Source organism: Oncorhynchus keta, chromosome 29 (genome assembly GCF_023373465.1).
Source record: "Oncorhynchus keta strain PuntledgeMale-10-30-2019 chromosome 29, Oket_V2, whole genome shotgun sequence".
NCBI classification, from domain to species: domain Eukaryota; kingdom Metazoa; phylum Chordata; class Actinopteri; order Salmoniformes; family Salmonidae; genus Oncorhynchus; species Oncorhynchus keta.
In genome coordinates this window covers 32,380,380-32,404,131 of record NC_068449.1, presented here as the reverse complement: position 1 = coordinate 32,404,131, position 23,752 = coordinate 32,380,380, and the positions used below count along the sequence as shown (strand labels likewise).

Sequence of the window (23,752 nt, the reverse complement as noted above, 5' to 3'; positions counted from 1 at the left end):
TGCGCAGTTTGTGTGTGGTTGGTTGACAGGGCCATTTCAAATTGAATTTGACAAAAATGTCTCAATAATCTACCATCACTGCAAGCCGATCACGACTGAGACGTTGTTACACCTCTGTGCCATGGCCACCTGCAATTATTGAGTGTTAACTGGAATTAATGCATATGCTCAGACCCGGGTGGGATATGAAAAGACAACAACAGTGGCTTTATATGACAACGTGAGAGGTAGCAAGTAGAGACTCCGTACTGCAGTCGTAGTTAACATTCGTAGGGCTGGGGATAGAATGAATGGTGCTTCTAGGACTGCCACCTCCATTCTCTAGCTCCATAGATAAGCAGTATAAATGGCATGTGGGTGTGACAGAGACACAGTGGAGCTGCCTGGGCTCGATGTAATGGCTCACATTCCTAGACTGTTTTGTTTGGGGGCCAGACCGGAGCACAAAGGCCAGCTTCAGGACTTTCCCAATTAACCTCTGGCTTTATCGCTTCCCAACAAGAGGAACAATGGCCATACGAACCGCGGTCAATAGAGAGAGCAGTGATAGACAGAGGAGTTCTGCATGATCTGTGGAGAGGAGAGGAGAGGGGAGAGGAGGAGAGGAAAGAAGAGGAGAGGAGAGTAGAGGGGAAAAGAGGAGAGGAGAGGAGAGGAGAGGAGAGGAGAGGAGAAAAGAGAGTCTGGATCTGTCTCTGGCACAGGGAGGAGGAGGAGGAGGAGGAAAATGCCTCCATCCACTTTGTCTTTTTCTTTCCCTCTAAGTAGGCCTACAAACCGAAACTGTTCTGAGCGGCTGCTCAACAACAACAGAGGCATAGAGCCATAATGGCGATTTTTTTCCCCCGAATCACAAATCAACCTGCGATTACAACTTGTGACAGCTGCACACAGACGGGCCTCAAACACACAGCCCGGCTCCTCCTTGATGTTATGCAAATGTAAACAGCTGTCGTTTCTAAAGCAGGCGTCTTTCTCTCCTTCCGCCGGTGTGGAGATGGAAGGGGTTTGAAAACGAAGGGCTTTTTGAAACAGAGCCCCATTATCACACAAGTCTGACTCGCTGAAAACAACAAACGCCACAAAGCTAACCAAACAAGAGGGAGAGAAAAAACAACGCCAGGAAAGAAGTCAAGATGAAAGATTTGACAGATTTGTGTGTTGGACCTTAAGGTGTGTGGCATATTAAGGCGTGTTGGGTGTCCTGTCCCCCTTGCCCTCCACAGGTGCTGATAGAAGCTGGGAGTCTTTCTACTCTTTACAACAGCCTTTCTGTAATTAGGAGTCCTTCTGTCTGGCCCTCACTACACTCTGCCTCTCATTCATCTACAAACAACACATGCTGTTGATTCTCGATCATTTAAAGAGACATCAAACCCGGCTTCTTTTGATAACTCCCAACAAAGAGCAATTTTGCATATTGAGGATCTTCAACTTCTCTGCATTACGCTTATGCATGTATGAGTGAGAGTGCTTACTACCCTCAAGCAATGATTACTTTAAAAAAGTATATCCTTCACATTCTGTCACAAGAAACAACAGACAACAAGTGAGACAGATCTGTTTCATCTCAGCAGGGATAAGGGTGTAGTGTGATGACTCATTCCGAAGGCAAGAGGAGTCTCGGACTGAACAGAGATCATTGTGGGAGGGGGGAGTTTGGGGTCCGGGGGGGCGGTGAAGGTCAAGGCACCCTCCATTTTCAATTATGCAATAACGATTGAAGAGAGAGAGAGAAAGGGAGGAATTGAGTACCAGTCAAAGGTTTGGACACACCTACTCATTCAAGGGTTTCTCTTTATTTGACTATTTTCTACATTGTAGAATAGTAGTGAAGACATCAACACTATGAAATAACAAATTAACTTATAACAAGGCACATCTGTTAATTGAAATGCATTCCAGGTGACTACCTCATGACGCTGGTTGAGAGAATGCCAAGAGTATGCAAAACTGTCATCAAGGCAAAGGGTGACTACTTTGAAGAATCTCAAAATATAAAATGTATTTTGATTTGTTTAACACGTTTTTGGTTATACATGGTGAGAGAGAGCAGACAGACGGACGGACGAACAGACAGACAGACAGACGGACGGACTGACAGACAGACAGACAGACAGACTGTGAGAGAGAGAGAGAGAGAGAGAGAGAGAGAGAGAGAGAGAGAGAGAGAGAATGAAAAGAGAGAGGCATCCACCCACAATCCACCCCTTACTCTCTTCCACCCACACCAGAGATTTTACCCTTCAGACGGAGGCGAGTCCTTTTATAATGCTTTTAAAATTTAACCAACGTATAATTTATCTCATGCAAAACTATTACGGGCCAGTGATATCAATGCTACTATTTAGTCTGTGTGTTTCATCCCCCCCACTCTATCTGCCAGAGGACATGTCCCATTGCTGTTAATGACCTATTGCTGCTGTCACATCCAATCCAGCCCACTGACTGGAGAGATGACAACACACAGTGGGAGACGACAAAACGGTCAACACACTGTCCCTGAGCGCTGTCATTTCCCCCCTCTCCTCTCCTTCAGCCTCTCCTCTCCTCTCCCCTCATTGCTTCTCTTCTCTCCTTTCCTCCTCGCTCCTCTCCACTCCTCTATTCTCCCCTCTCCTCTATGGCTGCTGCTGGCCTCTCTCCAGCCAGGGAGGGGGAGACACTGGGAGGAATTCTGCTGAGGAGGAGCCATTACCGGGACCACAATGCCACAGAGATAGAGAGACTATTTTGGACAGTGATTGGCCAGGGCCCCACAGAGACAGACACAGAGTGAGTCTCGCTCACTGTCACCCCCAAACACACAGCATTCCATCTTGCTGCTACAACTACACACACACCTTAACATTGACCTGAACACACACACACCTTAACTCAGCCTTCTATAGCTACACACACACCTTCCATAAACAAGCTCAATCTCTGCCCTCCCTGATTAGCACCAGTGGGTCTGTTTAGGCTACATGACTATGGCGTTACTGTAGCTCGACACCTTCGTGAATAGTTCCAATATGTTAGCAAAGAGAAAAACGACTTTTAAAACGCCACAACAGCGAAGGCACCCCAAAACCTGTCTTCTCTGTAACGTCTGAGATGGGGGTAGAGGGGAGTAGGGGACGGTGGGAAAAAGCAAAGGGCTTCCTTCCGGCACGAAGATCGGGGGCAGCTGCCAACCTCTGCTGATCTCCGCATATGAAATCAGTTCATTGATTATTTTGGATTGACAAAACTTGTTTGTCAACCAATTCAATGTTTTTGGGCCTGAAAACAAAAAGACCATAGAAGGCTTGTTTGAATGCAGCCCCGTGTTCCCAGGTCAACTGGGCCACTCAGAGTCAAAGGAGCCTGGAAAACAAAGCAGCTATGGTAGCCGGGTAGCTGGGGACCATGACACAATGAGAGGGAACTGCCGGAGCCGTAGAGATGGCTACTAAACGCTGTCCCGTTCACACACACACAGAGCCGTCACCCTGTCCCATTCTCTCACACACAGGGCATGATTAATCCCGTGTCACATGACTAGGTCCGGACAGGAGACAGGCACAGTTCCCGGGAGACATTTACACTCACTCTGTCAGATTAAACAGCAACCTAACCCGGTGCTTCTAGGGCTCTCACTGTTTCTACTGCTCTCAGGCCTGCCAGCCTGTCACATACGTATAGGGGCCCAGGTACACTTCTCTTTAGAAAATCAACCAGACAAAGGGGTCAAAGGTGAATATATTTTTCATTGTAAATGACTGTTATCATATCATTTTCTACTACTATGTGGAATGTGTACATTTACATTTTTGACATTTAGCAGATGCTCTTATCCAGAGCAACATACAGGAGCAATTAGGGTTAAGTGCCTTGCTCAAGGGCACATCCACAGATTTCTCGACTCATGGGATTCGGACCAGTGACTTTTTGTTTAGTGGCCCAATGCTCTTAACCGCTAAGCTACGTGACGTCCTGTCTTTGTAAACACATTCTGAAACAGGGCTGTAAAAACAAATGTGTTACACATTTTATACGTGTTTGAATGGTTTCAACAAAGAGGGGACCATTTTTGAAATTTAGGTTTTTGGTTTGGAGTTTTCCAAAAATTGTCATGGAATGTTTGGTGAGTTAGGTAAAAATACAGGGGAGAAATGGTAAAAGGGTCTGCTAGTGCATCTTATTGAGTTTGGCTTTGGATAAGTCCTGTTGGCATTAGGCAGAGACAGAGTCACTCAGAGTAATGAGCACTGGTTAAGCCCTGAGAGGCCAGACAGGCAGGTAGAGTAGAGCAGAGAGAGTAGTGTAGAGACACAGAGGAGCTCATCAAGCCGTCCTCTTTATTAAGCACTATCAAACCCACTCTAATCTGTCTAAAATTAGCCGCTGTGCTCAACAAGTAATGACTGCCTTGCATTCATTATTAGTTCATTTTCCCCAAATCAATCACCGGCCGTGCATGCTTTTTTAAAATGTCATCCTAAAACTTTTCACAATCAATTAAGCTGAAGATTAATGGGGACAATTTGCCCGGAACAAGTCCTTCCTTGAAAAGGCCACGCCTCGACAGACTTCTAGCCTGCTATTGATGTTAATTATACATTTCCGCTTTCTTGTCAGACACTTAACCTGTCGCAGGGAAAGTGTTCACTTATAGTGAGAGGGAGCTGCCGTCACGATGCTGCGTCACCAGATTGTTAACATCCCCGGTAGAATGACATTTTTAGAAATGTTGCCAGTGGGTGAGTTTCAATTCAATGCAACTTTATTTAAGCCAATTAAAAAAGGCATAGCCAGATCACAAATATCAATATCCTCCGTATACAGTATCCAAACAACAGACAATTATACACATTAAGTTGCTGTTGCTGTTTTTGAAATGGACTAGTGAAATCGAGGTTGCTCTCTGCCGTTGACAACCATAAAGGGAAACATCCCTCCCTTCTCTTCCCTCCTTCCCCTTCCCAACCCACTAAACCTGGGGATCTGAGGTAAATGCAGGAAGATGTCACTTTCAATTCAGCACATGTTTAATAGGGAACAGGCACAGGGCATATGGCTGCCACTGTGTCTCATGGGACTAAAGGGGGCAGCGTTTCTGCTGCAACCTCTTTTTATTCGTGTTCACATCATGCATGACAACACAATGTTCACTGTGGGACATGGCTGGGAGGAAGCAAACCCCCATTGGAAGACATCTACGCGACCTGGAGAATTTTCGTCATTGTTGATATATTCGATCAATAAACTTGCACGGTTAGAATGAGCTACCGCATTCTCTGGGTGCCGCTCCAAGTCCAAATGCATCCAATAACATCAATCAATCAGTTACATTTATTTACAACGCTCTTTTCCCTTCAGCCGATGTCACAAAGTGCTGTACAGAAACCCGGCCTAAAACCCCAAAAAGGCAAACAATGCAGGTGTAGAGGCACGGTGGCTAGGAAAAACTCCCTAGAAAGGCCAGAACCTAGAGATATTGTGGCAATCCAGGTTAAAATGTCGATTACACAAATGTAGACTACAGGAAATAAAGATAGCTTGATGATCAACAACTCCCGAAACAAAAAGATTATATGTCAGCATGGTTACCAGCTTACACTTTCATATCAGCTGTAGTATCAAATGATGTTTTTGCTTTAGTGATTTACAGCAAACCCTTTGGGCTTATGTATAGAGATAAGCAGCACTATATAAAATATTAAAAAGACAAGACACAAGCAAAATACCCTCAGGACTAACGGGGTTAACCATTATCATAGTTTCATAATTCAATATGTAAGGGATAATCAACGAGGGGCTATGTTCCATGGAAAAGAATGAACGACGTGGAAGGCGTGTTCCACGACGCGCCAGCGGGTACAGCCTCAGTGTTTAAGGAAACGTGCGCCGGAAGTTGCACAGACTTTTCACAGTTTGTGCTCAGCAGATCTGAAATTTGCTCAGTGCCCCCAGAAAATAGAGGGAACATTGGTTGTATGTTCAAGAATCAAGGCAGAGCATTAATGCAGTAATGCTAGAAGGCTTGAACAATGCCTCAGCTTTGGTCCTGTGTGGTAGAGGTTGACACAGTAACAGGATTCCCACGGGTCTTATATGGTCCCGTGGGAATCCTGCAGGAACAGGAGTGATATTCACCTTCTCCCAACAATAACATGCGTTCTTCGGTCTTCAATCACTATTTATAAAAATAGATATAAGACCTGGGCAGGCAACAAAAAGTAGCTAGCTAACAGTTCTCTCTCTCTTGTCTAGTGAAGAATGAGCATGCAACCCAAAACGGGGCCGTTACTATGGAAACTCACAAGCAGCAGAGCGCAGGGTGGCAGGCAGCTAACGGATGAAGTGATTTCTGATTTCTGCGCGGGATTGAATTTTATCGGGACAGGACAGGAAAGTTGTCAGGGTTATAGAACTGTTGCAGGATCGAGACAGTAGGTGGGGGGGGGGGAATTCTGGACAAGACGGGAAAGGAATGAATTAACACTCCCCTGTCAACCTCTACTGTGAGGCTCAGTTGGTAAGAGCGTGATGACAGCAATGCCAAGGTCTTTGCAAGGAATCACATACTAGCTATCGTAAGTCGTTTTAGACTAAATCGTTTCCTTAATGTCAATTGCTTTGGTGGATAAATGTATCACTAGATGTCAGTAATAACCCATGTGAATAGTGTGGGGAGTTGCTAGACAGACAGACAAACAGACACAGTGCATATCTAGGGTTGCAAAATTATGGTAACAAAATTATGGTAACAAAATTATGGTTTTCCAGAAATAGCAGTTGGAATATTTCGGGAATCAGGAGTGAATAAGAAGGATATCTGGGAATCCTCCAACCACAATTTCTGGAAACTCTGGGAATTTGGGGAAAATTATCAGAATTTTGCAAACCTTGTAACTGTACAATAACGTTAATACCAGGCTTGTCAAACAGGGTGGTGGTGCCTGTGGGACAGGACAGGACAGGTGTTCTGTGGTATAGTGCGATCTCATATCATCCTACCTGCAATATGTGGCTCCCGAGGTGTGGCTCGAAGATCTCTGAGGCTACTGCACTGGGAGTCCTCCTTCGCTGTACTCCTATAGCTGTACACACACAACACAACACAACAGACAGAGCCATGGTGAGACAACACACACACTGGGTGAAACACACACACACACGCACATACACACACACACACACACACACACACACACACACACACACACACACACACACACACACACACACACACACACACACACACACACACACACACACACACACACACACACACACACACACACTGGGCGGGTATAAGGCTGACTGGGTTTGTATGCACATACATTACTAGGCAATACATAAACATGTAGCGAGACAGACAGACACAGTACATAAATGCAGTTGCATGTTAACACGCACACAACACAAAGGCACACACCAATACCTTACGAACTATAGGTTAGCTACGACAGTGAGAACCAACAGCTGACATCATTGACATCAAGCGCCCACTATGATAACTTTACAGTAATAAGTGCTGTAGCGATGCTCATCAAAGGGCGGAACTCGTACAGTACAATGCCATTATCGAGGGCAGCTAGCTTGCATATTCAATGATTCGCTGGCTGGTACAAAGGCTTGTTTCTAAATGAGGGATTATATCATGCGATTGATTCTGCTGCATAGCAGACTAACCAGAGACTGTGCCCTTGGGGTATTTTCTCTATACTCCCAACTTAAAAGTAGGGAGAGGCACCATGCTACCCGTTACTGGTAAAAATGGCCTGAGGTAACTTTCAAACTCCCACCAGAGCTCATTATGGTGAATTTTATAACAAAGTGCTCTGTACTTAATTTTCAGAGTTTAGCCAGGAATTGGGGTAATGTTGCTGAATTAAGTGCAATTAATGATGTAATAAAAGCATTGAATGGCCTTTAAAGACTCTCAAAGAGCAGGAGCAAACAGGGCCTCCTCTGGGAAGAAGCCAGGGGAACGGGTTAGAGTCAGAGGCCAGGCCCCGGGTGGACGGGAGGGGGCACAGACTGCACAATGAGGGGCCTCTGTCCTTCACTGTATTCCCTGTTCCAGGCCAAGCATGGTAAACACACATCCCCCTCCAGTAATGCTGTAAGCAGTTAGCCCTTTCCCCTCCCTGAGGAGCGGGGCCCATGCCAAACAACATGCACTGGATAGACAACACCTGCAGGACCAGTCCAGGACACACACACACACACACACACACACACACACACACACACACACACACACACACACACACACACACACACACACACACACACACACACACACACACACACACACAGTACTCCGCCATTGGTTGGGGAGGATACAAACAAGGCATGAGGCGGAGTCAGGGCAACCCCAAACAAACAGTTCCAGTAGAGAGCCCTGACACATAGAGACAGCAGAGGGAGCTAGAACCCAGTCCTCAGATGCACTATGCTGGCCTGTGTGGCCTCACACACACACACACACACACACACACACACACACACACACACACACACACACACACACACACACACACACACACACACACACACACACACACACACACACACACACACACACACACACACACACTGTGACCCAGCACAGAACCACTACCCAGCACTCAGACACACACCCGGGCCATACGTTAGCTCCAACAGGCAGCTCATGTAGAACAGAGCAGAAATATCACAGATCAAAGCACACTTGACCAACTTCAATTATCATCTTTTATATCCTGGCCGACACAGTGGAGGGAATCATTATTTCTCTCCTACAATGGCCCTCATCATCACACAGTCAGACAGGGCTCTTTCCCTGCTAAAAGAGCCCCGGCATGGAAGTAAGTGACAGATTGCTTTATATGCGGAAAATTCCTTGACCTTGGGGATCTTTTGAAAAGGGGAAACTATACGTGGTTAATATTTTATAATAAAGAAGTTGAAATGTTAAACTGGCACCACTGGTGAAGGATTGTGGCCACCTTGAAGCACCTCTTCCTGCCAACAGCTCCTTCACAGTTCTTAATAACACACACATTAGCAATTCAGAGCAGCGCCTTGGGTGCAGATGGCCCGTCACCTACAGACTACTGTGTCTGACTGTCCCTGTCTCACACACGCACGCGCACACGCACGCACGCACACACACACACACACTTTGTTAGACACTCAGTCCAGGAGACCAAATATTGTGGAGGCAATCGAATCTAAATGTGTCCCAATCCACACAGTAGACTGATTAATAAAGATATAAACCAGCTGGAGACTGTGATTCTATTATGTTAGGGGCTAACACTAACCCATCACATTTTTCCCGATTTATAAATGCAGCTTGACGAGGGTGATTTTGATATTACCCCCATTTCAATATTGTTAAGGAGACTCGTAAAATGATAGCGAGACTGTAAAAACATCACTTTGACACCTGTGCTAATGTACTTAAATGTTTTATTTTGTATTTGTAAGGGCTGACTAACAAGTAGTACGTATATTAACAATATATTAATGCACTATACACCAGGTAAGAACAGAATGACATTATGGAAAACTTCATTCAAATCACACTCAGATAATGAGGAATGCACAGCACAGTATAACCTTCGCTTGAAAAGTCTCTGCTTCTATCATTTGTCGTAGTAAAAACAAAACAACATCTGATCGACTTTGCACTAGCTACATATTTAAATCTGACCAATAACAACTGACATTGCTACTGAGGTACTGAACATTATTAAACGTTCTCTCTAGTGGATTTGGCAAAAACAGTATTAACTCAGAATCCAAATTCAAACTAACTGTGTGTGCATGCAAATCAGGGTGAAAACCCTCCTTAATTTAAACTAATGCGGCTTTATGATGTGAAAATATCAGTTTCCATTTACTACTCTCAATGTTTAATGTCGGCTGTTTAATACAACCATGTCACAAACAGCATTTGGTTTCAAGATTGCAATATATTGCAATTTGATTCTCAGTACTGTGGCAATTTCTGAACCGCAGTGCTATTTGAAAGTCAATTTAACTTTCAGTTTTATAAGTCAACATTATTGCTATTGTTAATTTATTTCTCATTTAATGGAAAATTGGCAACAGGGGCCCCGACTGTCATTTTAAATCTGCAGTAATTTCTTGTGAAGCTTAGTGTTCTTATTCCCTAGTTTCTGGATTAGAGCAGGGCTAAATGGCAGCTCCGGCACCACCAAAGACTCTGGGGCAGGTACTGTTACACAAATTGCCAATTCAATTAACAGAGTGTAAATGCTCAACTGGCAGCTGGCACGGAGGACAGCCATTTTGGTTCTTGTCAGGCCTAATTCATCAGGCTGTCAAAGGCCTCACTATGAGGAGCCTCACTGTGGTGTGGAAACTGTGGACACTGTGTGCAACCACTTCCTTAGTGATCCGTTAACCGCTACAATGGTAAACTTGTATTAACCCAGCACACAGACAAACACAAACTACGCACAATGGACCCAAAACTGTTATTTTGGTCTCTCTCTCTCTCTCTCTCTCTCTCTCTCTCTCTCTCTCTCTCTCTCTCTCTCTCTCTCTCTCTCACGCACGCACGCACGCATTCCCGCACACACACACACACACACACACACTCTCTCGCCTCCAGTTTGCCATGGCCACCAGTGCGTTTTAATCAGCCAGGATGATCCCATAGTTACATCAAGCTCAACAAAAGTTAGATTTTCCTTCCTGGGACCCCTAGCTGTGGCTAGTGAATTACCTCAGTGTCCTCAGAACAGCAATCCCCATCTCACGCTGTGTCCCCCGTATCAACTACCAACAACCTGGGAGACAGCAGTCACTTATGGATCCAGTCACATAATCCTGTCTGTTTTAGTCACATTCACCTCCATGTGCTGAATGTGATAGTAAGAATACCATTTTGTCCTTGTTGATGAACCATTTTGTGCTGAAATAGATACACTGAAATCAAGTGTGCATGTCAAAAGCATTTCTTATTAGATTTCTATTTGGCTCTCGTGTCTCTATATTAAATATAATATAATATGCCATTTAGCAGACGCTTTTATCCAAAGCGACTTACAGTCATGTGTGCATACATTCTACGTATGGGTGGTCCCGGGAATCAAACCCACTACCCTGGCGTTACAAGCGCCATGCTCTACCAACTGAGCTACAGAAGGACCTTATAGTGTGCTTGAAGTATTTTCATATATAACAAATAATATAATACCAATGTGATCTATATTCCATTGGAAATCTTATATAAAAAAATGGAAATCCAATTTCAATTTGTAATTTAAAAAAAAAAAGATTAAATTACAGTACATTTACAATGGTTCAAAATTCACACCCTTCAGGCATTTCAAACATAGAATCTGCCTATTCTGAAATGTATGGTTTTAAGAGTGTTTATTTTTTTTACATTTAATTTGATTAAAATACAAATTCTTTTAGAGATTAAATCAATTCTCCTTCCGTGTCCTTCAGTCTACATACTCCCCAAATGTTTTCACAGTGGAAACTGAAAGTCCATTCAATCATTTACTGACCACCGGCTAATGAAAGCACTTCTGATCACATGTCGTAGTATTCCTCCACAGACCGGCCGGATACTTAATAAGTCATCCTGATGAAGACGGAGGCTGAAACATTTGTTTTAATTAGTTTCCTTTCTAACATCTTTCACTAGTTTTAAGTTTTCATGATGGTCCGTTTAATAATCCATGTTCATCTTTCTGCTCATTTGTGTCATCAAACTTTAACGGCTGTGATTCTAACACTAATGACCAGTCTCAGAGTAAGCCTGAGAAAGAAGGAGTCTCATTTCAGCGTCAGTCTGTCTGCTGCTTGAAGCGAACAGGTGTTAACAATACGCGTACTATACACTGACATTTTGGATTTGTCTCAATTGATTGATTGATTTTGATTCAATAATTAGGATTACAGAAAATAATATTTCGATGAACATTTTCTAAAATAGTTCCACCTCTTCAGAATGTTTTTTTTTTCTCCCACATTTGAATCTTAGGTTATTGTAAAACTAACTGACTGGCTGATAGTACAACAGTTGTTGTGGCCTTTTCTAGCCTCCTTACCCTTCCTAGTCATGCTATCTGTGTGCGTCGGCTGTACAGTGAACCTGGACTGGGCTGAGTGGATATCTCCAGCTCTGTCTTTCTCTCTCTTTAGTACAGATCCCAGATTACACCTTGAGTGTCGGCTCAGTGAGGAATAATTGTCTATGGAAAGTCTCTTGTAGTGGCCCTGAAGTCCCTGTTCAAGTGATTTTGTATTTCATCATTGTGCCATTCCCCTCCTCATCACCAGAAACAACTGTCAGATCCACTGATAAGAGGGCTGTATGAGAGCATGGCAGAGCACTCTGGGTGACAAGTATTGTCCAGTTGAGATTCATATCAAAACTGCAGGAGGAGAATAGCAGAATAAATTAGAGCTATTCAGAGAGGCGAGTACCTGTAACAATACAATATTGTCTCCCGCTGCAGTTTGAACATGAGGTCACAGCACACAGACACTGATGTGACAATGAAAAATAAAAGTGTTTGGAAGGATTCCCCAATAGGCCAAATTCGGACTGAGGGTGATTTTTATTTGGCACCCAAGTTTTCTGAGCAAAACAAAACAAAAACTTTTTTTTTTTTTTTTTTTACATAATTTTCCGTTGTTGGACACAAAGAACTGTAAAATCATTAGGAACTCAGCTCAAAGTGATTTAAATTCAATACATCTGTTACCAAATATTCCCACGCATGAATACAGAAGCATATGTGAACATATACCAATGTAATCCAGGAGTGAAATGATTCTGTTTTTGTCAAATATTATATCTGTTTGGTATTCTTTCCATCAATTTGCAGTGTACAGATTATTTATAACTATTTTCCGGCTCCCCAACCAGGCCCTTGACGGGGGGTAATTGGAGACCCCTGGTGTATGGCATTGAGGGGGAGCTTTCTCAAACCAGCGTTTGTGTGCATTTAAAAAAAATGTACTTTCAAGGTGTGCCATAATGTACACTCTGATTATATGATGCATTCAAAATACAAATGACTGACAGGCTTTAGCCAAGACCCTCTGCCTTTAATTTCACTTTCAATCAAATCTATCAAATAATAGTACATTTGCGCCATGAAAAGCTGGTGCCGTCAACAAGCTTGTCGGGGGAAATATCTAAACACGTTCAGCCATCTTGAGCATCCCAAAGATGCTAAACACAGCTATCGATATTTTTCTCAGCGGAGAGGAGAGGTGGGCTGGCTGGCAGGGAGAGGAGAAGACGACAGCGTTATTGGCATTGAGCAACATGGGAGAGGTCAAGTTCAAGGGGCATTTTCAACCAATCAATACGCTAGGATGAGCAAAATAAAATAATGGGGGGAAAAACTCATTGAATTTGGAAATGCATTCATTATGGCTAACTGCATTAAAGGAAGAGAGAGACAGAGTGCCTGGACTGCCCTACACGGTTATGAAGGCTTACGCAACCAAACAAACAATCCATTACTGAAATGCATTGACGCATTTCTGTTAATAAACTCGTTGCAGGCTGAGACTGGGCGCTGCAAGGCAAACACACCCCAAACGTGAAGAGCAGAGCTCGCCTTAGCAGAGCTCACAAATACCAACAACCTTTCATTCACGATGGAGGACAGTAAAGAGCTGCGTGAGACCTACAGCCATTATGACAGTTAGCTAACCCTGACTTAGCTTAGGTTAGCAGGACTTTGCTTTAGATACAGTGAGAAAATATTGCTCCATCTTTACATTCCTATTATCAGAATAACATCTAATTTGTGTATATGTTACGGATTTACGCCGTAAATGCTCGCAACAACACTCGAAAACGCTTAAAAAGAGGAGCTACTGTAATAATGAAATGAATTCAATTTGATGGTATCCAAACCGTTAAATACGCTTATTGTAACGGCCGTTGGAGGTGGAGGAAGGTGAGGACCAATGCGCAGCGTGGTATGTGTTCATATTCTTTAATGAAACAACTGAACACTGGAAAAACAACAAAACGACAAACCAACAGTCCTGTACGGTGAAGAAAAACACAGAACCAAAAATAATCACCCACACCACAACGGTGGGGAAAAGGCTACCTAAGTATGGTTCTCAATCAGAGTCAACTAACGACACCTGCCTCTGATTGAGAACCATACCAGGCCAAACACAAAACACAACATAGAAAAACGAACATAGACAACCCACCCCGACTCACGCCCTGACCAACCTAAAACAAAGACATAACAAAAGAACTAAGGTCAGAACGTGACACCTATAGTGTTGAATAATTCAGGTGTTAACAATATGCCAATCATCCTTAATAGGAAAATTCCAGATCATGAATGACTGGGTGTAATAGAAAATATGGTATGTGATCAATGTGGCTCTATGGGCTTGTTCGAGTCTGCTTCCCAAATGTTACCCTGTTCCCTATACAGTGCTGAGAAAAACGGTTTGCCCCCTTTCTGATTTTCTCTGCTTTTGCATATTCAACCAAAATGTAATATTAGACAAAGGGAACCTGAGTAAACAAATAACAAACATGTATACTTATTTCATTTATTTAATAAACAAAGTTATGTAACACCCAATGCCCCTGAGTGAAAATGAATTGCCCCCTTACACTCAATAACTGGTTGTGCCACCTTTAGCTGCAATGGGGCGGCAGGGTAGCCTAGTGGTTAGAGCGTTGGACTAGTAACCGAAAGGTTGCAAGTTCATATACAAATCTTTCGTTCTGCCCCTGAACAGGCAGTTAACCCACTGTTCCTAGGCTATTATTGAAAATAAGATTTTGTTCTTTTAACAGACTTGCCTAGTTAAAATAAAGTCAAATTTAAAAATGTAAAAATGATTCTTCAGCTTCCTGTAGTTGTTGCTCAGCTTCTCTCATCGCTGTGGTGGAAACTTGGCCCACTCTTCCATGCAGAACTGCTTTAACTCAGCAACATTTGTGGGTTTTCGAGCATGAACTGCTCGTTTCAGGTCCTGCTACAACATCTCAATTCGATTTAGGTATGGACTTTGACTAGGCCACTCCAAAAATTTAGATGTGTAGCTTTTCAGCTGGCTGAAAGGACCTGGATGACTTGTCATCATTGAAGGCACCGTGAATTCCACTTCCGTATCAGAGAATGTCAGCCCATCCGTCTGAGAGCTGAAGTGCAGCTGGGTCATGCAGCAAGACAATGATCCAAAACACACAATCAGGTCTACATCAGAATGGCTGAACAGCTACACATCTAAAGTGTTGGAGTGGCCTAGTCAAAAGTCCAGACCTAAATCGAATTGAGATGTCAAAATCCCTTCATAGCGATGTGAGAGACTGATTAACAATTACAGGAAGCGTTTGGTTGTAGTCATTGCAGCTAAAGGTGACAACCAGGGAGGGGGAAATGACTTTTCACACAGGGGCATTGGGTGTTGCGTAACTTTGCTAATTAAATAAATGAGATAAGTAAACACGTTGTGTTATTTGTTCACTCAGGTTGCCTTTATCTAATATTAGGTTTTGGTTGAAGATCTGATAACATTCAGTGTCAAAAATATGCAAATATAGAGAAACTCAGGAGGCAAATACTTTTCCAGTGGATTTCTTTTGACCAGGGCCCATAAGTAGTGCACTGAAAAGGCTATAGGGTGGTAGAGGAGCCTACATTTCCATAGTCTCTCTCTCCCAGTCCCCTTGTCCAGACAGACACCACACTACACAATAAACAGAGCTAAGAGCAGAATCCAGCTAGCCATCTCTACGCTCTATAACTCCTCCCTCCCTCCCTAGCTCCCTCCCTCCCTAGCTCCCTCCCTCCCTAGCTCCCTCCCTCCCTCCCTCCTATTTGTCCTCTACTCCTGTCCTTGACTCTAACACACACCAGCTGGCACACACCCAAGCAAAAAGACAGCAAAGATGATTACACATACCAGTCTGTGTGTCTGTCTGTCTGAATTTGTGTGTTTTTGTATGTGTGTGCACGTACGTGCGTGTGTGCATGCATGGCTGTGTGTGTGCGGGCCTCCGTTTGTGTATGTGTGTTTATATACTATGCACAAATATTGTGAGTGGAGGGGTCAGAAAGCGATAGCAGGAGAAGGTAACAAAGAAAGAAAGGTAATAAGTGAAAGACGCAACAGTAGGGGTGTGATGGAATGTAAATAGGGAGGGAGGGAGAGAGAGCTATGATATACTGGTGGTATACTTTAGATAAAAAGGTGTTAGATGGGGTATGAGAGGGGTACTATACCCCTAGCTACAAAAGGATGCCTACAGTCGTACAGACAGTAAGGCAGATCAGTGCCTCATAGGCTGCTGAACAACCTGTCATGCCACAGTGGGGAGGGTCGTCGTGGAAACGAACTGACAGAGTGGATGGAGAGGGATGGGAAGTGATGGGGGGGGGGGGTGCCCTTAGTGCGTGTGCTTGTGTGTGAGGTTGGGTAGAACATGAGCCGTATAGTGTTCAGACAGAGAAGGGCTGCTGTTTCAGTATGTTTCAGTCTGTTTCAGTCTGCCAAACAACATAATGACTCATTCAGGCAGAAGAATATTACCACCAGGGGAATATTTGGAACGTCTCAGCCGTAGAGTAATTAGGAGCTAACTACAATGGCATGCTCCACCAATGAAAGGATGAAAATAGGAAAGTAAGAGATCCCTCTATTCCTCGCTCCTTCTGTCTGTCTGTGGGGTCTAGATTACAGCCAGGGTAAATGGGAGAGGAGGACTATCAACTGCAGCCGGTCAGCGTCTCTCTCTGTCTCTCACTCTCTCTCTCTCTCTCTCTCTCTCTCTCTCTCTTCCAGATAGACATGTTGGTTGTGTAGGCTTAGCAGCAGAGGGGATACTATAGTGAGCTGCTCCTGGGAAACTGACTACTGATTAAGTGTCCTGATCAGGTCCATGTCCATGTCACTATGGTACCAATAAAACATAATGGCCAGGTCACTCTATCCATTTAAGTCTCTGCCATAAAAGAAATAAGGAAACAAAAACATGTCGTCCCCCACAAACGATGCAGCGCCTCCCTTGGGCCCAATCACTGTCATTTTTTAAATGGCGGATCTCTTCGGCAAAAGACGCATTATTCACCCAAGTTTTTTCAAAATCAGGCCAAAGGGCCAGTGGTGTCTGAGATACCGTGTGGGTTGGCTAGACTCATATCCCTAAGCATGTGTGAGTCAAACAGATCAAGAGCTATAAATATGTGCCCGTTATAGCGCCACCATGTGTTCTTGCAAATGTTGAGTCTTCACAGTGTTTGCAACATGTGCACCAAATGTTGTTACAATACGAATATCCTTGACTGATTTACATGCATTTATGTGCCCGACCAAGCCTGAATGAATGTTTATTGTTGTTTTTAGGTACTAATCTGGAAAGTATTGCATTGAGAGACCTTTGTTCATAGATGCCACATATCAAGTTTTGTGTCGATCAGCTATTCGGAGGAGTAGCATTGTAAGTGTTTTTTTGTGTGTTTTTTTTTATACAAAATTCTAAATGGTGTAAAATCCATGATGGTAAACCTTGTGTTTAGAAGAGACAAATGTGTTGATTTTATTAGGAGAGGGACACATGTACCACCTTTCATGACTTTTGGTCAAACGGGGTTAGGGCTTGACCTTTCAAAGTTTGCATTTTCAATCGCTTGTTACCATTTGGCCAATCAGTGTAATTTTGTAAATGAAAGATCTCTATGGCAGGACGCATCATTCACCCACGTTTCCTAAAAATCGGGCCAGCGCTGTCTGAGATATCGCGCGTGATGAATGAAAGTACAAATGTACGAATGTACTAACGGACGGACGGAGACAGATCTACAGTCCCCTCCCCGATCTCATTGTGGGGGACAAAAACGCTTCGGAATATAACTAAACATGTCACATCGGCTAAGAATGGGACAGGTGTCCTTGAAAGGGAGATTTTGAATCTCAATGGGATTTTGTCTGTATAAAAATGCAAAGAAAGAATCTTATCGTGTACTATGCGTACTATAAAAAGTGAGAGCGAGACATGGTGAATGTGGGTGTGTTCTCTAATAACAAAAAGTAGTACATCCTTTGAAGCAAGATGGCTAGAGTTACATATTCAATTCAATGCTGTACCACACAAGACCGTAACTTCCCACTACATACAGATTCATCTTAGGTTTCTCAGAACCCATCCAGTCAATTCAAAACCAGGGACTTTGTGGTTTGAGGCGCTACAATATTCTATATGGTTACATCCCTAGACCCAGTTCTATAGAGAGAATGTACAGTACAACTGGTCTGGAGATGAGAGCGGATGTGTGCGATTGGCCGTGTGTCTGGTAAAGAGAGGGTAATGTGGTCTCATCAGGTGCTGAAGCAGAGGACACAGCGTGGGAAGAAGACAGAGACGCTGCTACTTCTACAAAGGAGTGAAGGCCCCTGGTTCTCATTACACAGACCACATTAGACCACATTAAGCAAACCATGTCAGAGTAGCACACTCTCTTTCACACACAAACACACACAAACGCACACATATGCATGGACGCGCATGCACACTCCCCCGGGCAAGAAACACAAATGTGTAAGAAACAATTAACACAACTTTGAAGTTCTTTGAGCGTGTTTACATTGGCCTTATGCGGTGTCACTAAACTGGATTCATCCACTATTCAACTTTGTACCTGTCAAGACAAACCACTGAAGGTGAATGATGAGGACACTTCCCTCTCTCCCCCTTCCTTTCTCTCTCTGTGATAAATTAATGACCGATGCCTTCATCACTCAATAGAGAAACGTAATGTTATTACTGGCGGCTAAAACGCTACCACTGAACTGTCTTCTGCCAAGCATGTCAAGCCACACAAATTAGTCAAACGACGACCTGACTTCACCCTACACCTCGTGTACATTTGAACAGTCCAGTACTCAGAGAACTAGAGAAGGTAGACTTGACACAAAGGGATAGGTATTAGTGATATTCTCCAGGTGGATTTCAGTAGGAATCAGAAGCAGCGTTACTCCAGGGAAGAGAAACTACCTGGACATTCAGTAAACTCTGAACTGCTGGCCTACTGGCCGTGGTCACATCACATCTCCAACACATGCATCCCGAATGACACCCTCTTCTCCTTTATAGTGATTTTTATAGTACTTTTTTCAAAAGTAGTGCACTATCGTAGGGAATAGTGTGCCATTTGGGAGGTACACCTGGACATGCTCGGTGGTTTGATGCCTGCCTACTGACAATCCATCTAGCTGCTAAGCCAATTTTCATTTAAAGGAAATTAAGGGTTTGAAATTAACATTATGCATTAGATCAAATGGGTCAAATCCGCTGACTGTCCTGAATATGTCTGTATCCCAAATTCTACCCTGTTACATATGTAGTGCAGCAAACGTGGTGCACTGTGTAGGCCTATGCTTTTCGAATAAGCAGGAGGGGAAGGGGAGAGAGAGAGAAAAGGAGAGAACAATTAATTAGAAACCATTAGGGTACAAGTCATCTTGTTGCAAATGTTGGGTGAAATGGGAAGAATTAGTTCCTTCATTGTGTTAAATAGTCAGCGTTGATTTAGAATGGGGCCTCAATCCATTTACTACAAGAGAGGTCAGTAGTTTGAAAGGAGAGATAACAAAAGTGAAGCCTTCCTTCCACCTCCCCTGTACACACACATGCACACACACAGTCATGTGTGCACCCACGTGCACACATACACACCCCTGTGACAGACATTGGCCAGGTTGATACAAATCCAAACATTTACCTCGGTTCAGGAGGCATTCACCCTATCAGGGCGAGCTGTAGCCCTTGGTTTGATTTACAGCGGATGGTGAGACGCTGGTTTATCATATTAACCTGACTTGATATATATTTACACCGCAGAGGAGAGGAGAAACAGGAGAGGTTAATCACTGCTGTCCTTAACAGAGGGCTGCTGCTCACTGCAACAAGAAGCAGACATGACCTAACACTGACTTACCATGTCAAAATATGAAATGTATGTATACTCTGCAGTACCAGTCCAGTACAGTAAGGTTATAGCAGTGCAGCATCACATTTAACGTACAGTACATATTATCATGTTGGTTCAGTATGATTTTATCATTCTTATTCCTCCATTCTATCTGTTGTTTAATACAGGTGTTGCTTAAAGGTATCTATCCCTCCTTGTAGTTGGTGTTGCTTAAAGTTATCTATCCCTCCTTGTAGTTGTTTAATACAGGTGTTGCTTAAAGTTATCTATCCCTCCTTGTAGTTGTTTAATACAGGTGTTGCTTAAAGTTATCTATCCCTCCTTGTAGTTGTTTAATACAGGTGTTGCTTAAAGTTATCTATCCCTCCTTGTAGTTGTTTAATACAGGTGTTGCTTAAAGTTATCTATCCCTCCTTGTAGTTGGTGTTGCTTAAAGTTATCTATCCCTCCTTGTAGTTGTTTAATACAGGTGTTGCTTAAAGTTACCTATCCCTCCTTGTAGTTGTTTAATACAGGTGTTGCTTAAAGTTATCTATCCCTCCTTGTAGTTGTTTAATACAGGTGTTGCTTAAAGTTATCTATCCCTCCTTGTAGTTGTTTAATACAGGTGTTGCTTAAAGTTATCTATCCCTCCTTGTAGTTGTTTAATACAGGTGTTGCTTAAAGTTATCTATCCCTCCTTGTACTGCATGATGAGGTTGTCTAGCCATCGCAATTGCTAGAAGTCTATGGTATCTGCTAGCATGCTGAAGGTAAAACAAGGACTATACTCTAGCTCAGATCTTTTTCCACTTGTTATGTCGCTCTGTGTACAGCTAAAAAGTGGTTATATTAACACTGAAAAGACATTGGTGAATACATGCCCTCTGCAGTACTGTAGCTACTGTTTGTGTTTAGCAGAAAGAGATGGCACAGAACCCTGAAAGACTTCCTCTTGGTAGAAAATTTGCTGAGGGAAACAGTTCCATTTGAGATTTGGTGATGCTCTCTCTCGCTCTCTCACTCTCTCCCTCTCCCTCTCTCCCTCTCAATTCAATTGAAAGGGCTTTATTGGCATGGGAAGCATACATTTACATAGCCAAAGCAAGTGAAATAGACAATTAACAAAAGGGAAATACACTGAACAAAAACATCAATGCAACATGTAAAGTGCTGGTCCCATGTTTCATGAACTGAAATAAAAGATCACAGAAATGTACCATACGCACAAAAGGCTTATTTCTCTCAGATGTTACACACACATTTGTTTACATCGCTGTTAGTGAGCATTTCTCCTTTGTCAAGATAATCCATCCACCTGACAGGTGTGGCATATCAAGAATCTGATTAAACAGCATGATTATTACACAGGTGCAACTTGTGCTGGGGACAATAAAAGGCCACTCATTTTCAATAAAAGGCCACTTCAGTTTTGTCACACAACACAATGCCATAGATGTCTCAAGTTTTGAGAGAGCGTGCAATTGGAATGCTGACTGCAGGAAAGTCCATCAGAGCTGTTGTCAGAGAATTTAATGTTAATTGCTCTACCATAAGCCGCCCCCAACGTAGTTTTAGAGAATTTGGCAGTACGTCCAACCGGCCTCACAACCGCAGACCACGTGTATGGGGTCGTGTGGGCGAGCGGTTTGCTGATGTCAACGTTGTGAACAGGTATGCATGGTGGCGGTGGCGGTGGGGTTATGGCATGGGCAGGCATAAACTACAGACAGCGAACACAATTGAATGGCATACTGCATTCTCACCAGACATGTTTTGGAAGCTCTGAATCGACGTGTACGACAGCGTGTTCCAGTTCCCGCCAATATCCAGCAACTTTGCACAGACATTGACAAAGAGTGGGACAGCATTCCACAGGCCACAATCAACAGCCCGATCAACTCTATGCAAAGGAGATGTGTCTCGCTGCATGAGGCAAATGGTGGACTGGTTTTCTGATCCACGACCCTACCTTTTTAAAGGTATTCCGTCATGTGAAATCCATAGATTAGGGCCGAGTGGATTTATTTCAATTGACTTGTAATTGAACTCAGTAAAATCATTGAATTTGTTGCATGTTGCATATATACTTCTGTTCAGTATAAATAAACGAACGAAATAAACCATCAGAAATGAAGATGAAATGTTTCACTATTTAAAAAAAATAATAGAGACATTCCAAATGTTATATTATTGGCTATGTACTGTTTTGTAACATACTGCAAATAGTTGAAGTATGAAAGGGAAAATAAATAAACAGATAAATATACTGTAGGTTTATTTACAATGGAGTTTTGTGCTCCAGTGGTTGCCTTTTTTTTTGTGCCAACAGGTCACTCTCTCAGGTCTCTGTCTCTCTTTTCTTCCTGCAGACAGATTGCTATTGTGCACGGATTGCTTCACTCCACCCCAGCACCCACCCCCCACCCCCCACAAACGAGTTTAAAGTATTTTGTCCTGGATTGCATTAGGCAGACTGAAATTAATCTACCATTACAGGGAGAATTTAAGACTCTACAGCTTTGAGGGTGCCTGCCATAAAATAGTTTAACTGCTCTACTGAAACCATGATTGGTTGAGGCAACGGGCGAGCATTTTATCATGTGCTAAGGAGAGGACAGGGAAGGCAGAATAGGACAGTAGTATTGGCTTGTGTCCTGAGCCACATGTAAACAAGGAAACATTTCCAAGACAGAAATAGAGCATGTCTAGATTCTAATGATGAATATTAGGCTGATTTTAAGGACCTAATAGTATGCATTGTCTTAAATGCTGTCTCAAGGGTAAAGAGCATATAATTATCAGAGGGATTAAGGAAGGATTTAAAACAACTGAAAGTAGAACATTATTGTGAAAAGGCAGCAGTTTAAGAAGCCTTATGAGCCAAATTGATGCGTGGACAAATTGAGAAGTGGGTCATGTCTCCTACAGTACAGTAGACATGGGAGACGAATAAGAATGTTGGTTTTCAGATCAGCTGCATCATCAGCAGGCGTGAGTAAGTAAAGTCACATCAGAGGAGGGAACCTCTGCATGGGGGCGCAGAGGCCTCAGCTCCGGAGCGCACACCCCCTCCAACCTCTCACCCCGCAAGCTTACCTCCAGCCCTCCCACCCAGCCCAGAGCAGAGCAACACCCTGCCGCTGGGCTGGGAGCTGAAGGAAACTCCTTCCCTAGCTGTCTGCTCATTAGCACAGAGGGGAATATGCATGTCAGCAAACACACTCGACCAGGCGCTAGCTGGAGTAGCAAGGGTGCTCCTAGCATTTCCTCAGCTGACTTTGCAAGGTAATGAGGCGAATACAAACGTGTTTCACGGGCCCCGGCCTCTGCCTCTCTTTGTCTAGAGCTATGTTCCACCTAGCTATCATCCAACTAATCAGACGGAAACAGCCTCCATTTTCGGTGTGTTTGACTTCAAATGAAGAGATAATGCTGTGATATAACCTTGCTAACCTTGGTGTTTAGGTATTACACCCTGGAGACCAGTGGTTCCCAACCTTCTGTAGTTACTGAACCACCAACAGAGCTTTGCTCTGCCCAGAGTACCCCTGATGTAACCCTCATGTGAATTTTAGCAGTATGCCTATGGTCTCAGGAATCTTCTCCTGTGGATAGGCCCCCAGGGGTCCTACTACCTACTGCTGTAGACAGTGCTAAGGGCCTAAAGGTGTGAAATGTTTCAAGCCTGATTTCACCAAAGTATGTATGTGTGTGTGTGTGTGTGCGTGTGTGTGTGTGTGTGTGTGTGTGTGTGTGTGTGTGTGTGTGTGTGTGTGTGTGTGTGTGTGTGTGTGTGTGTGTTCGTGCGTTGGTGCATGTGTAAAATGCACACAACC

At 43.5% G+C, this 23,752-nt stretch overlaps 1 protein-coding gene across 7 annotated transcripts in view; it reads right to left on the bottom strand.

The window, feature by feature from the left end:
* LOC118362194 (neuronal PAS domain-containing protein 3) overlaps positions 1–23,752 on the bottom strand; it is a 410,864-nt gene that overhangs the window by 248,833 nt on the left and 138,279 nt on the right. For all 7 annotated transcript variants that reach the window (XM_052486440.1, XM_052486439.1, XM_052486441.1 and 4 more), the window contains one exon: positions 6,985–7,067. In XM_052486440.1, coding sequence (XP_052342400.1) covers positions 6,985–7,067 — 83 coding nt within the window. The remainder of the gene's footprint in view (positions 1–6,984; positions 7,068–23,752) is intronic.